Genomic DNA, 15422 nt, shown 5'->3' on the forward strand with positions numbered 1-15422 from the left:
TAGAGAACTGGCTGGCAAACAGGAAGCAAAGAGTAGGAGTAAACGGGTCCTTTTCACAATGGCAGGCAGTGACTAGTGGGGTACCGCAAGGCTCAGTGCTGGGACCCCAGCTATTTACAATATATATTAATGATCTGGATGAGGGAATTGAAGGCAATATCTCCAAGTTTGCGGATGACACTAAGCTGGGGGGCAGTGTTAGCTGTGAGGAGGATGCTAGGAGACTGCAAGGTGACTTGGATAGGCTGGGTGAGTGGGCAAATGTTTGGCAGATGCAGTATAATGTGGATAAATGTGAGGTTATCCATTTTGGTGGCAAAAACAGGAAAGCAGACTATTATCTAAATGGTGGCCGACTAGGAAAAGGGGAGATGCAGCGAGACCTGGGTGTCATGGTACACCAGTCATTGAAAGTGGGCATGCAGGTGCAGCAGGCAGTGAAGAAAGCGAATGGTATGTTAGCTTTCATAGCAAAAGGATTTGAGTATAGGAGCAGGGAGGTTCTACTGCAGTTGTACAGGGTCTTGGTGAGACCACACCTGGAGTATTGTGTACAGTTTTGGTCTCCAAATCTGAGGAAGGACATTATTGCCATAGAGGGAGTGCAGAGAAGGTTCACCAGACTGATTCCTGGGATGTCAGGACTGTCTTATGAAGAAAGACTGGATAGACTTGGTTTATACTCTCTAGAATTTAGGAGATTGAGAGGGGATCTTATAGAAACTTACAAAATTCTTAAGGGGTTGGACAGGCTAGATGCAGGAAGATTGCTCCCGATGTTGGGGAAGTCCAGGACAAGGGGTCACAGCTTAAGGATAAGGGGGAAATCCTTTAAAACCGAGATGAGAAGTACTTTTTTCACACAGAGAGTGGTGAATCTCTGGAACTCCCTGCCACAGAGGGTAGTCGAGGCCAGTTCATTGGCTATATTTAAGAGGGAGTTAGATGTGGCCCTTGTGGCTAAGGGGATCAGAGGGTATGGAGAGAAGGCAGGTACGGGATACTGAGTTGGATGATCAGCCATGATCATATTGAGTGGCTGTGCAGGCTCGAAAGGCCGAATGGCCTACTCCTGCACCTATTTTCTATGTTTCTATGTTTCTAATTAAAGGACGTTCCTTTAGAAAGGAGATGAGGAGGAATTTCTTTAGTTGGAGGGTGGTGAATCTGTGGAATTCTTTTGCACAGGAGACTGTGGAGGCCAAGTCAATGGATATTTTTACGGCAGAGATAGATAGATTCTTGATTAGTACAGGTGTCAGGGTTATGGGGAGAGGGCAGGAGAATAGGGTTAGGACGAGGGTGATAGATCACCCATGATGGAATGGCGGAGTAGACTTGATGGGCCGAATGGCCTAATTCTGCTCCTATCACTTATGACCTTTTAATCAAACAGCACCTGGTACCGAGCCACAGAAGGACTTGCCTTAAATTGGGCTCCAGTGTTAAACAGTTTTTTAAATAATAATGTGGGCGGATAATGGTACAGCAACTAGGAATGCAACAAAGGAAGCTGAAGACGGACAACAGACCTGGAGAAACACAGCGTTGAGGTTGAGACTGAGTTTTAGGATTGAAGATTAAGTCTACTGCATTCAGTGTTGTTTACCTTAAAGATCATGTGAGTTGGACAACAATTTGCAAAAACAAATTGCAAGTGTGTAGCAAAGAACTGCAGATGCTGGTTTATTCGAAGATAGACACAAAATACTGGAGTAACTCAGCACGCCAGGCAGCATCTCTAGAGAGAAGGAATGGGTGACGTTTCTGAAGAAGGGTCTGAAGAAGGGTCTCGTCCTGAAACGTCACCCATTCCTTCTCTCCAGAGATGCTGCCCGGCCCGCTGAGTTACTCCAGCGTTTTGTGTCTATTAACGAATTGCAAGTAATTTGTGGGTTCAAAACTGTAGGTCAGTAGCAAAATTCCAAAAGGAGGTAAAGATATATAGGAAAAACAGATTTGACAACAATTTGAAGGGAGAAAGAGATGCAATAAAAACTGATGGAGAAATGATGTGCAGGCAGAAGAGCAAAGGAAATAATAACAGTATATATGTGATCCAAGGTGGGTCCACCTCAACACATCCAACTTTAACCACCAGAGAGCAATAGTCAAGAAGGTAGATATCTCAATGATTCAATGAAACCGTTTACGCAGCTGTTTGTTGGACTAAATTGACAGCCGACCTTGTCCTTTTTCGAGTGTTTCCATTCCTCCACCAGGTTCTTTCCATCGAGCCGGGAGCCGTTAGCTTTCCACTCATTGGGATATTCAACATCAGGAGTGTCCCTTGGGAACATGTACTTCCTGCCGCCACCCATTATCACCTGGTTCAGGAAGAAGGAATCAATGGAAACACGTCACATAATTGGTTACGACATGAGCGAATGCTTTTAAGTTTCGAGCCAAGAGTGCATATTTCAGAGAACATGACAAGCATGGATCAGATAAAAGCAATCTATTTGCAAAAGCTCTAATTCTCCAGTTAATTATAGCCTGAGAGAATGAGGCTCTTGATGGATAACATCTAGGACGGGACGTCTGAAGGAACTCTCCACCACTAAATCATCCAAATATCTCCTTCGAGCATGAACAAAGCCAATCTTTCTCAGAAACCCTGCGTGCATTTTGCCACCAGAAAGTTGCATGGAAAGTGAGTCTCGTTAGAAATAATGCTGAAGATTGTCCACAATATAAAACAAAAATTCATCAAAACAATGGAGAATAGGAGCAAGGAGTATCTTAAAAATGTCAAGGACTGGCATTGCTGCGATCCTTGCTTTAGGGATTTTTGCAGCATGAACAAGACACAGATCGGGATTTAGGTGTAGGGATGAATAATAGGGGGATAAGGGTACATGGTGCATGGGTGAACAATACAGAGGCAGGGGTACGTGGTGCAGGGGTGAACAATACAGAGGCAGGGGTACACGGTGCAGGGGTGAACAATACAGAGGCAGGGGTACATGGTGCAGGGGTGAATAATACAGAGGCAGGGGTACACGGTGCAGGGGTGAACAATGCAGATAGGAATATATGGTGCAGGGTGAACAATGCAGAGGCAGGGGTACACGGTGCAGGGGTACATGGTGCAGGGGTGAACAATACAGAGGCAGGGGTACACGGTGCAGGGGTACATGGTGCAGGGGTGAACAATACAGAGGCAGGGGTACACGGTGCAGGGGTGAACAATACAGAGGCATGGGGTACACGGTGCAGGGGTGAACAATACAGAGGCAGGGGTACATGGTGCAGGGGTGAATAATACAGAGGCAGGGGTACACGGTGCAGGGGTGAACAATGCACAGATAGGAATATATGGTGCAGGGTGAACAATGCAGAGGCAGGGGTATACGTTCAAGGATGAGCAATGAGGCAGGGGTACACGGTGCAGGAGTGAACAATACAGAGGCAGGGGCACACAGTGAAAATACATGGCTCAAAGGCAAGAGTACAACATGGGGTATCATAATGCAGGTACACGGTGCATGGACAGGGCTGAGTGGCAGTGTGGGAGAGATGGACACCACAGTGAGATGGAACTGTAAGTTACCATAGGATCAGAACATTGGACCATGGATTAAGTATTAAGAATAGACACCTGCCTGCTTTGGCCAATTCCAGGCTTGCTGAAGGACCAAACTGGGCAGCCCATGGGAGGGTGACACTTGTTTTACTCGTCATCTACCACTGACCCAATTCCCAGCACAACTGTACTGATACACAGGGGTTAAAAACCCTCCCTATCTCATCGCTGACTTGGCATTGAATGAAACACCACTTTCAGAGGATCCCAATGGGAAGCGAATGCCAAGTAGATTGATTGCCATTAAGATGGTAACAAACACTTTCATGGCCATGAGCAGCAAATATACTTGGCAGACATCCCCTTGCAGATGTCGTTTACAAAAACAACAGGTTTCTTGATCTCTGCACATTTTCAATTCTGCAAATGAATCGCAAGATTGTTCCTACGTAACAGATTAATTCAATTGAAACAACATTTTTGCTTTGCCTTTGAGACAACATTACGGGTGGTTCACATGAATATTTATCCTTCTCTGTTCAACTGGAGGAAGATACACCAGTTACACAGCCAAGATCACCACTAACCTACACACATCAGGGACAATTTACAATTTTACCAAGCCAATTGACCTATAAAAGCTGTATGTCTTTGGAGTGAGGGAGGAAACTGGAGACCCAAGAGAAAACCCACGCAGGTCACGGGGAGAACATACAAACTCCGTGCAGACAACACCCAGGATCAAAGCCGGGTCTCTGGCACTGTAAGGCAGCAACTCTGCTGCAGTGCCACCCTGCTGCAATGTGTCTACATTGTCCACATTTCTATCATCTGTTGCAGAAGCAGCTAGTTTGCACACTTCTCCTCATTACTTGGTGGCCCTTGATTCAGAGGTCCCATCCTACAAGTCCTGTTCAATGACACTCACTTACCTCGATGTCAGGGATGTTGTAAATGAGCTGCTGCGCGATGTCCTTGCAGCCTTGCTCCAGCGCCTCATATGGCATTTCGTAGTCTGAGTACCAGTCCCGGTTCACGGAATGTGCGTAGGCAGCGCTGGGCGTGGCATGCTGCACCCGTGTAGTCGTGACGATGCCCGTTGATTTGCCTGGCAAGAAGGGTTAAGTAATGAGGCAACATCTAAGCCCTTATCCATCACCAGTTCAGTTCAGTTCAGTTTAGTTTATTGCCACATGTACCGAGGAACAGTTCACCGATGAACCCAGTGGGTGAAAAAGTTTTGATGCAGCAGTAGAAATCGTGAGTGGAGTTTTGGATGAACTGTTTTACACAGGGAGATACGTGATTAACTAAGGGAGGATTTCAGTTTAGTCTATTGTCACGTGTACCGAGATACAATGAAAAGCGAGCAGAAAGACAATTCCAGCCAGCAGAAAGACAATACATGATTACAACTGATCTATTTACAGTGTGATAAGGGAATAACATTTAGTGCAAGGTAAAACCAGCAAAATCTGATCAAGGATAGTCCGAGGGTCACCCAATGTGGTAGGTGGTAGTTCAGCACTGCTCTCTGGTTGTGGTAGGATGATTCAGTTGCCTGAAATGTTGCTGTAGGAGTAGAGATGTAAGAATGTGGAGCGATTGTAATAGGTGGGTGCAGGTCTGCTTCTGTGGCTCACACGCAATTAGTTGGGCGCCATCTTGGAAGTTTCAATTGCTCTCCCATCACTGACCTTGACCTCACGTTGTCAAGGGATAAACGTTGGAGTTTGTTCCTCCTCTATTTCCCCTTTCTCTCCCTATAAAACTGCACAGGCTTTTTGTCCCTGTCCTGGCCGGCCCAATGACAAACATTTGAGATGACAGAAAAATTCAAGCCCATTGTCTATAATGGTCTGAGGTCATGGCAAGGCCAATATGATATTTATGAACTGTGGCCAAAGTGGCAAGGTGGGGTGTACGCCAAGCCAATCTGTGCATTGCCAACTCCTACAATTAGCAGTGAGATATGCACAAAAAGCTAGAGTAACTCAGTGGGACAGGCAACATCTCTGGAGAGAAGGAAAGGGTGGCGTTTCGGGTCCAGACCCTTCTTCCCACATCTATCTTTGGTTTAAACCTGTATCTGATGTTCCTTCCTACATCTACCTTCAGGTTAAACCAGCATCTGCTGTTCCTTCCTACACAGTGAGATAAGCAGCCAGATCAGCTCTTTTCACTCAGAGATGCCCTTTACTTTTCAGTCAGGCTATGTAAAGATTATGTATGGTTTTCTGCACATTATATACATAGACATAGACTTCAAGAAAGCTTTTGGTAAAGTCAACAAACAAGTCCCTGCTGGCTGAAACTGATACTTTTCGAAATGAAGACAATTTTTTGACCCGATTGGAAGATTGGTTGAGCAACAGGGGGCAGAGAGGAAGGAGAGAAGACCATACAATAACTGGCAGGGTATAGCTAGTGATGGCCCAGAAGATTGGGATTGGAACTATTCACAACATCTAACAACTAAAGTGATGGGATTGAAAGCCATACTGCCAATAACACAAAGGTGGATACAATATTAAACAAGGTATAGGGTAGCATTGAATGATCCAGAAATATTTATCCATTAAGTGATTCCATAGCAAATAAGGAGACAAATAAGAGGATGTTTTATTTTCTAAAAGTTGAGAAGTTAGAAGCTTCTCTCCTCTTCTTTCAGTTATCAGATTTTTAGCAGTTACAAATTTAGATTCTAACAATTCCATCACACTTTCACCTCCTATCTACATCTCCTCTAGACAGTTCAGCTGCACTATTCAAGTCCTTATCAATCAAAGGCAACATTTTATGTCACTGCCTATCATTTTATTCTCTCCACTTATACTTAAGTAGCATTTTAATTTCTAGCCTTTCCCAGTTCTCGGTCTTCTCGTGTGGGGCGCTTGGTGAAGCAGCGGTTAGTGCAGCTGCCCCCAAGTTTCGGCACCCCTAGATTTCCCCACAACTCAAGGACATGCTGGTGAGTTGAATGGCTGCTAGGAATTACTGCTTAATGCAGGTAAGCAGCAACTGGAACCAAAGGTAAGTTAATGAGCATCTGGGAGAGTTTGTGCTGCAGGGCTGGCTACAGGAAAATAAGGAAAGGGGAAATGGAATTGATGGCAATATCTGTCTAGATCCTGATCAACTGAATGACCTCCTATTGTGTTGTAATGGGCTAGACTTTGATCCCTCCCACTGTTGCAGAAAGCAATGAGAAAAAAGGCAGAAGATAGACACAAATAGTAACTTAGTGGGTACGGCAACATCTCTGGAGTTAGGGAATAGGTGACGTTTTGGGTCAGAACCCTTCTTCAGACTGAACCCTTCTTCAGTCTGAAGAAGGGATCCGACCTGAAACGTCACCTATTCCTCTCTTCCAGAGATGTTGCCTGACCCAGCTGAGTTACTCCAGCACTTCCGTGTAAACCAGCATCTGCAGTTCCTTCCTAAACAAGGTAAAAAACAGCATGTTTGGATCGAGGCCATGCACACAACACTAACCAGCATCTTCTGCCCACTTCAGAATGGATGTCACCTCATTGCCAAAGGTGGTGTTGCACTGTTTACGCACTGAGGCCGCGCTCACACCCACGGTGCCTTCGTTTGCCTTCACGCCACACAGGTAGGCCGTTGCCGTGCCAGCACTGTCAGGTACTTGGGCGTTGGTGTTATAGGTCTGGTCAATGCAAAAGAGAGAGGCATAGAAAGGTCAAACTTTATCTCTCCACTCCCTGAAGAACAGCACACACCTCATAAATCAACAACCACCACCAAAGAAAATTCATGACAAATTCATCATGACATATGATTAAAATTGCCAGTCTCATGAGTCAGCCACAAGTATATAACCAACCCGCCTACAGCCACTGTTACTGGCAGAGAATAAGGTTATTGTCTTCAGGGAGATTTAATATCAGTCGTTTCTGCCCGAAAGAAAATAAAAATCTTTTGCACTTACTGAAGAGAAATGCACACTGTTTCAATGATTAAGATTTTTCTGACATTGATGCTTAGAAATTCTGGTGGACCCAATCGATAAGAGCTGAAACAGAGGTGTGACCTCGTTAGTGGTTGTCACTCCAGAGGAAGGATTGGGACCGGGGAAGTAATGTTGGACTCCAGCATTCAGTAGAGGAGGGGGGATTAGGTGTAGAATGGTGCATAGGATGCAAGGTGGAGACACCTACTGTCATGGAAGGGATGGGGAAGTTGGGAGATTGTAGAAGAGGGCGGCCTGATGGCGCAGTGACAGAGTTGCTGCCTTACAGCACTTGCAGCGCCGGAGACCAAGGTTCGACCATGACTTCGGCTGCTGTCTGCACGGCGTTTGTACATTCTCCCCGTAACCGCGTGGGTTTTCTCCGAGATCTTCGGTTTCCTCTTACACTCCAAAGACTTACAGGTTTGTAGGTTAATGGGCTTGGTATAAGTGTAAATTGCCCTATAGTGTGTGTAGGATAGTGTTAGTGTGCGGAGATCGCTGGTCGGTGCGGACTTGGTGGGGAAGTTTCCGCGCTGTATCTCTAAACTAAACTAATCTAAACTTCCAGCATCAATGGCTGGACCATGGGTGGAGAATGGTAAGCAGTTTAAGCACAGCCACTGGTGTGGCCATCATGAGGATAGTAGAATTTGCGAAATGCCCAGTCAATTTGTCAAATTAATTGTAAAATGCTGAAAGGAAAATCTTTATACAACTGGATTTATTAACAGTTTTAGGAAGGGACTGCAGGTCCTGGTTTAAGCTGAAGGTAGACACAAAACGCTGGGGTAACTCAGCGGGACAGACAGAAAGGTCTGAAGAAGGGTCTCGACCCGAAACATCATCCATTCCTTCTATCCAGAGATACTGCCTGTCCCGCTGAGTTACTTCAGCATTTTGTGTCTATCTTGGATTTATCAGCTGGTTTTTCCACTCACCACCTGAGATGTAATTATATCTATAAATTAGACAATGCAACTATTATTTATCCATGAATTGCATGCAGAAAGATGTTGGGCATGTTTAAAATATTTTTGCCAATTTCCTGTTGAAGTCCCATCATTGAGAAATTGGAGTCAGATCGTCTAGGTGCAGTTCATCCCAGCATTGTCTCCCCCGCTGTTATTCTTGTCTGCGATGAGATAATTAATGTGTTTGACACTCACTGTTTTCTTTGTGAGAAAGTGGAGCAAAGGTTCATGAACTGCTCACAGAGGAAGAAAGAGAAATCTACACCACACAGGGAATTAGACGACAACTCAACGGCCTCCATGATCACAATGCTCAGCAAGGCTTGTGGCCACTCATGGCAGGGGCACCATCATTCCGCTCCATAATGTCTCTGTAAGGACACCGAGTGCTGTAGCCCACTTTCCCCTCCCCCTTTGTCACCCTGCAACCCTGCCACCTCTCATGGCTCCTTGTACAACTGCGAAGGAGAGAGGTCTATTTGAGCCACCTGACATACCAGTGCAGCACATGGATGACGTGGCAGCTGTAAGCTCAACAAGAGGCCGACCACGCCGCACTCTACCGCTTCTAAACGGGAAGGACCCAAGGCGACCGTTTCTTAAAGCGAGGATGACCAAACAAAATTTGTTTTGAGTGAATCCCAATTTGCCCGTCCAACTACATAGATGAAAGAAAGAACGCAGTTCAATGTTTTTAAGCAGTAACTGGTGAGGGGGTCAGCAGAACTCGCAGAAGATGATGAGCTACCTTTGAAAGAGCCACGTGTGGGAACTTGTCCATTTCCAAGAACCCTTCCTCTCCATTCCTGTTTTCCAATTGGCCCTTTAGAATTCGAGCAGCGGTCACCGTGGGGACACCCATACCTGAAAAGGAACAAAGATGTCACGGCAGTGAAAACATTAGCTCTCCTTTCTCTGCATTTTCCCAGATTACCTTCAGGTCTCTAAGTGGTCCTATTGGTCTACCTCTGGTCTCCAATCAGCGTAGGATTAATATATTTGGATCTTTGATGTCAGCATAGACTCGGTGAGCCTAGGCTTCCTCTTTCCATCCTGTACGACTCTATAAAAGAGTCACTATAATTTTTTTCCCAGTATGTAGGTGAGGGGTAGAGTGGGAATAATGGGAGAGTGGGTTAAGGTGAAATTATCGGAAATAGGATTGTTCTGTAAACTGGCATTGACTTCATGTTAATGGGATGAAAAGCTTCTATGATGTAAGGAAATTTGGAAATGAAATAAATCCTGGAACAAAAACCTAACATTGGTACAGAGACAAAAAAGCCACTCGATTGTTAAAAAGCTTCGGAAATGTCGATCTACCATTCTCAGCAAGGCTGATAATACGGTTCACTCTTAATTGCTCTCTGAAATAGCCAACAAAGCCATTAAGTTCAAGTGCAATTAGAAAGGATAATTACTGAACTAATAAAGACAAATTGAAAGTTATTTAGCTACAGACATCCATAAATATGACGTTATGGAGTTGATGAAAATCCCCGTACAACTTCGGCGGCACGGAGGTGCAGCGGTGGAGTTGCTGCCTTACCCAGTTGCACCAGAGACCCAGATTTGGTCCTGACTACGGGTGCTGTCTGTATGGAGTTTGTACGTTCACCTCATGACCTGCGTAGATTTTCTCCAGGATCTCCGTTTTCTTCCCACACTCCAAAGACGTACACATTTGTAGGCTAATTGGCTTGGTATAATTGTGAATTGTCCCTAGTGTGTGTAGGATAGTGTTAGTGTTCCCAAAGAAAGAAAATCCCATTCTGTTAAACACACTACTTGGACACTGCTGGACTAAAGCCCTCAATGTGTAGAGGTTTGCCTGCGCCCACCAACAAATACACACTTTTGAATCACACTGCCCTAAGCCTCCGACATCTCATTGTCAGTCATGGCTGCCAGCAGTGAGCAGATACTAGACCGTCCACCACATACACTATTAAAGTCAACAGGGATAACTCAGCAGAACTCGGTAATCCTCCAATATGCAGTACAGAATAATAATAATAACTATAATAACTTTATTTATAAAGCACTTTAAACAACCGCAGTTGCCACAAAGTGCTGTACATGAGAACTCATGGACAAAAAGTTATTACAAACCAATAAAAACCGTAAAATGAAGGACTAAAAAACAGTAAAAATTAAAAGACATTAAAAGCACTAAGAACAGGAGCAATGTCTCAGCCAGTGTCGAAAGCCAGAGAATAAAAATGAGTTTTTAGGGAGGATTTGAAGATGGACAGTGAGGGGGCCTGTCTGATGTGCAACGGCAAGGTGTTCCAGAGTGCCGGAGCAGCAACAGAAAAGGCTCTATCCCCTCTGAGCTTCCGCTTAGACCTTGGTACCTCAAGGAGCAGCTGATCAGCTGACCTGAGGCACCGGGCAGGAGCATATAGGTGGAGCAGCTCAGAGAGGTAAGGCGGGGCGAGCCACAGGAGATCCTTCTTCCATGTGTCTATCAAACTGTGCAACACCCCCCCCCCCCCCCCCCCCCCCCTTCTGTCATGGGGTGGACTGACCCCTCCCCCCCTCAAACCCCTTCCCCTCCCCAAATATTTGCACATCCCCAATCCTTTCCACTCGTCACTTTAATTTAATGTATCTTGTGTTTTATGACAGTTGGCCGATCAATTTCCCTCCTGGGATAAATAAAGTTCTATCATATCATATCGAATTGTATCGTAATATCAGAAACGTACCATCCCCCAGGAAAAGAATAACATTTTTTGCAACGCCAATGTTGAGTTTTTGCAAGTTGAGGGCATTTTTCAGTGTATCCTGGGCTTGGTTCCTCCAAAACGTTGGGTTCATTTCATGCACTGCAACGGGCAACATAAGATAATTAGATTGGAAAAACTTGACAGACTTGAGATATGGTTGATGCATCATTTCCGACAGAAACTTTTCCCCACGGAGTATTTAAACTGTTCTATGTGCCCCTATTTGATACAGGTCAAAATAGAGAGTGAGTTTTATCTGATACTGGTTAGTTATGTGCTTTTTCTTGGTATCTTTTGTCCCGGTGGTGTAACAGGGAGTCCATCCATCTCACAGCTCCAGCGACCTGGGTTTGATTCTAACCTCCAATGCTGTGTGGAGATTAGATTCCTCCCTGTGACTATCTGGGTCTTCCCCCCGGTTCTCTCATTTCGTCTCACATTGAAAGTTAGATTAATTGACCACTATAGATAGCAGGGTGGCATGGTGGCACAGCGGTAGAGTTGCTGCCTTACAGTGCTTGCAGCTCCAGAGACTCGGGTTCGATCCTGACTATGGGTGCTGTCTGTACGGAGTTTGTATGTTCTCCCCGTGACCCCATGTGTTTTCTCCGAGATCTTCAGTTTCCTCCCATGCTCCAAAGATGTACAGGTTTGTAGGTTAATTGGCTTGGTGTATGTGTAAAATTGTCCCTTGTGTGTGTAGGACAGTGTTAATGTGTGGGGATCGCTGGTCAGTGCGGACTCAGTGGGCTGAATGGCCTGGTTCCACCCTTTAGCATAGGTCGCTGATGGGAGAACTGGGGAATTTAAGCGGGCAAGTGTGAGAGAAAGATCACAGGGAAAACATTGCTCTGTGTGCAGGCATAGAGTCAATGGGCCGAATGGCCTCCTTCTGTGTCATAAAGAGACATGAACCATAACTATGAAGTGGACGTTCTATCTTTATTTCCGAGAATGAAACTAAGGATATGTGGATAGGAAAGGTTTAGAAGAATATGGATCAAATGCGTGTAGTTGGGACCAGCGTAAATGGGGATGTTGGGCGGAGTAGATGGGCTGAAGGGCCTGCTCTACTGTGCTGCATGACTCTAGTGCAGTACTATATTCAAGGTAGTCATGAATTTCATTGGCAAATGAGATCAGGTATGGGCCTGAGAAACTTCACAATGAGAGGTCTCCGAGTGCCAACAGCTCAGAACCCCAGCATTTGATTCCATGGCAAAATAATGAGATGAAGATCCAAGCCCATGTTGAGGCAACTCCTGGACACACGGGTGCTTAACATGGGGGAATCCCTCTCTCCGCACCCGCAACACACTTTATACATCCGGGTTTGCAGACCTGATCTTTCTGTTAACCATTGGTAGAAGTAATGCGGGCCATATTTACCACTTTATTTCTGTGCAAAGAAAAGCATAAGCAAGGAGATAAATGCATTAGCAGTAGGGAGAAAGGAACACAGCCGTTTCCATCCAGATTTTTTTACCAAAAGAAAGTAAGCCTTTCAACAGGAAATGAATCAATCATCCTTCATTTAGATCTGGAAATGGATTGTCCATATGCTGTAGGTAAAAATCAAGTCATTCGAGGCATTACAGACAGGAATAGACATGCGAGAATCCTTGCTCAGCTGCTGCGATTGCATGTTTCCAAACCACAGTTGACCCCAGGATGAGGTGCTCCCTGCATGTGGTGCAATTATCACTGGTGGTAATAATGTGCGGCTGGCGGAGAGAATGGATTTCAGGACAGCGAGGAGCTCGTGCCTATTCTAAGCATAGAAAGCAGTTAATTCTTGCCGAGGGTTCAAGTCAGAAAAGAAAATCAGAGAGTCGGAATAATTTCCTCCCGGAAGCTGGAAATCCATTGCAGCAGTTGGCGGAGCTCAGCAGCGGCGCATCAACCTGTCTCTGCTCAAGAGAACACATAGACCCACGCCCAACACATTCAGACAAATGAAGCACAAATGGAACATTAAATGAGATATGACAGGCCTCTCAGCTCCGCCTAACCTGGTGGTGGACGGCGTATCTGATGATAGATTCGTTTTTTCTTGAGTCCGACAGGAATATTGCCTATTGAAGTCGAAGAGAGGGGAATATGAAACTTCAATGAAAGGGATCACCTTTCTACAAAAGCAAAAAACTGCAGTGGTTATTAAAATGCACCCAGGCTTGGAAGTTGCAATGTGGCGAATGGCAAAAATGTGGGGGGTCGTGATTACTTGAAGTGAAAGGAAATGCAGGCCAGAATTAAAATATATATATATATGGGAGAGGCTGGCCGTGCGTGGAGGAGGGAGGTCTTCTAATAACCTGTCACACCACAAGAGTTCACAAGGAGATGAGATAATAACAACACCATCTTCCAGGCGGTGGACTTGCCATCACTGAATCCGTACAGCTTTCGCCACTTTTGCAGTTCAATGAAATTCAGGGAAGTTCAATGAGGGAGTGTAGCCCCCGTATCTGTCTGGTTAAAAATGAAAACATAGAAAATAAACCCCTTTGGTTGCTGTTTCTCTGTTCCTTTGCTGTCGGATTCAATTCTTTAATCAAGGCCAAACTGCTGAGGAAATCACCCTGTAGTTTGCCAATACATCTTTTATAGGTGTAACTGGCAAATTGAGGGACACCACAGACTGTCTGTGTGCTACATACATGATATCTAGAATTATGTATGGATATACAGTATAATTACGGTTACATGGATGGGACGTTTGGAGAGATATGGGCCAAATGCGGGCAGGTGAGACTATTGTAGCTGGGACATGTTGGCCGGTGTGGGCATGTTGGGCCTGTTTCCACACTGTATCACTCTATGACTCTCTGACTCTATGTATCACATCATTCTTCAGTTTCAATGTTATTAGCTTGATCACTTGACTCCAAATGCAAGATTTAAGAGTCCAAGTCTCAAACTGCCTGTTGGCCCCGTTAGGGGGGCAGTGAAGGCAAGCCAGGGAATTCTTGATGGAGAAAGAGTTCCACAGTGAGGAATTCCCTCTTAATTCACCTGCGGGAAGGAAGGGGGAAAGAGGAAACGTGGCATCGAGGTTTCCATTTGAATAATGCCTGCATGTCTGCAAAAAGTGATGACGGGGGAAGAGGCAGGTTCGGGGAGGATCGTGGGGTCTGGGTGGTGGTGGTGGTGGTGGGCAAACACATTGCAATCACCCTTCAGGCTGGTCCGGGCAATGCCACCTGTCGGGGAGAAGGCCATGAGCTGCAGCGACAATGATGAACAAGTGAAACAACACAAGACAAATGAAACACGCAAAGTAACAAGATGAATACACACGGAAACAGACGGATGATTAATAGTTACACTGAACAAACATTATCACATTTCAATTAGATTCAAGGAGGAAGACCTTAGTCTTGCAAGCTCTCTGTGGCCACCTTGCACAAAGTCGCCTCCTCCTGCCATCACCATCCTTTCCAAGCTCCTCTAACTCCCTTGGGGTGTACTTCCACTTCCTTCCTTTCACAGTGGCAGCTATTAATTCTCTCGCAACAGCTCCCAGTCAATGTATTGTAATGTGGACTGAAGAAGGGTCCCAACCCCATTTGCTCCAGAGATGCTGCCTGACCCGCTAAGTTACTCCAGCATTTTGTGTCTATCTTTGGTATAAACCGGCATCTGCAGTTCCATTTCATTACTGTCGTGTGGTATATCTCTTTCACAAGCGGCTGCAAGGATTGCATCTGCTGGGCTACATGTTGAGAGCTGCGAGAATTTGCAGTACTTCAACAAGTCCAATGAGGCCGAAGATGCCACCTTCAGCACTGTGTTACAGAGGGGAACCCAAACATTTTTTTTTTGTGTTCGTGAGATGGAAAGCGGCAAGTCAAATCGTAGATGCCAATTTTATTTCAAAGTCAATAGAATTCTCGGTTGAATTATTAAGTGACGCCATTCGAGAGATAAGAACCACTACTCCCCGACCATAATTACTGAACGTTTCTTCTTTGTTTTGTTCCTGTTGCTAAAAACAAATCTGGCAATTGAACGCTGTGAGCCAACCATTATTTGGCATTGCACTGGGATTATTCTCCAGGAACGAGACCATTCGTGGTGAACTGGAAGAGCTGGTGAGAGCAGCACCGAGACAGAGGGCTGAGGAAGGATTAGATCCTCACGTGCTTTGTTCTGGACGAGGTAGAACCTACAGGGCGTACTTCATTAGCTAACAATTTAAAACATGTTGACTTACA

At 45.3% G+C, this 15422-nt stretch overlaps 1 protein-coding gene across 3 annotated transcripts in view; it reads right to left on the bottom strand.

Moving 5' to 3' along the window:
- alpl (alkaline phosphatase, biomineralization associated) overlaps window positions 1-15422 on the bottom strand; it is a 65094-nt gene that overhangs the window by 15872 nt on the left and 33800 nt on the right. For 2 of the 3 annotated variants that reach the window (XM_033048024.1, XM_033048025.1), the window contains 6 exons: window positions 13218-13280; window positions 11185-11304; window positions 9222-9337; window positions 7022-7196; window positions 4459-4634; window positions 2187-2327 (listed from right to left, as the gene is read on the bottom strand). In XM_033048024.1, the coding sequence (XP_032903915.1) occupies window positions 2187-2327; window positions 4459-4634; window positions 7022-7196; window positions 9222-9337; window positions 11185-11304; window positions 13218-13280 (791 nt within the window). The remainder of the gene's footprint in view (window positions 1-2186; window positions 2328-4458; window positions 4635-7021; window positions 7197-9221; window positions 9338-11184; window positions 11305-13217; window positions 13281-15422) is intronic. The other variant, XM_033048026.1, reaches the window with a different exon arrangement.

The sequence above is a fragment of the Amblyraja radiata genome, chromosome 31 (genome assembly GCF_010909765.2).
Source record: "Amblyraja radiata isolate CabotCenter1 chromosome 31, sAmbRad1.1.pri, whole genome shotgun sequence".
Lineage (NCBI taxonomy): Eukaryota > Metazoa > Chordata > Chondrichthyes > Rajiformes > Rajidae > Amblyraja > Amblyraja radiata.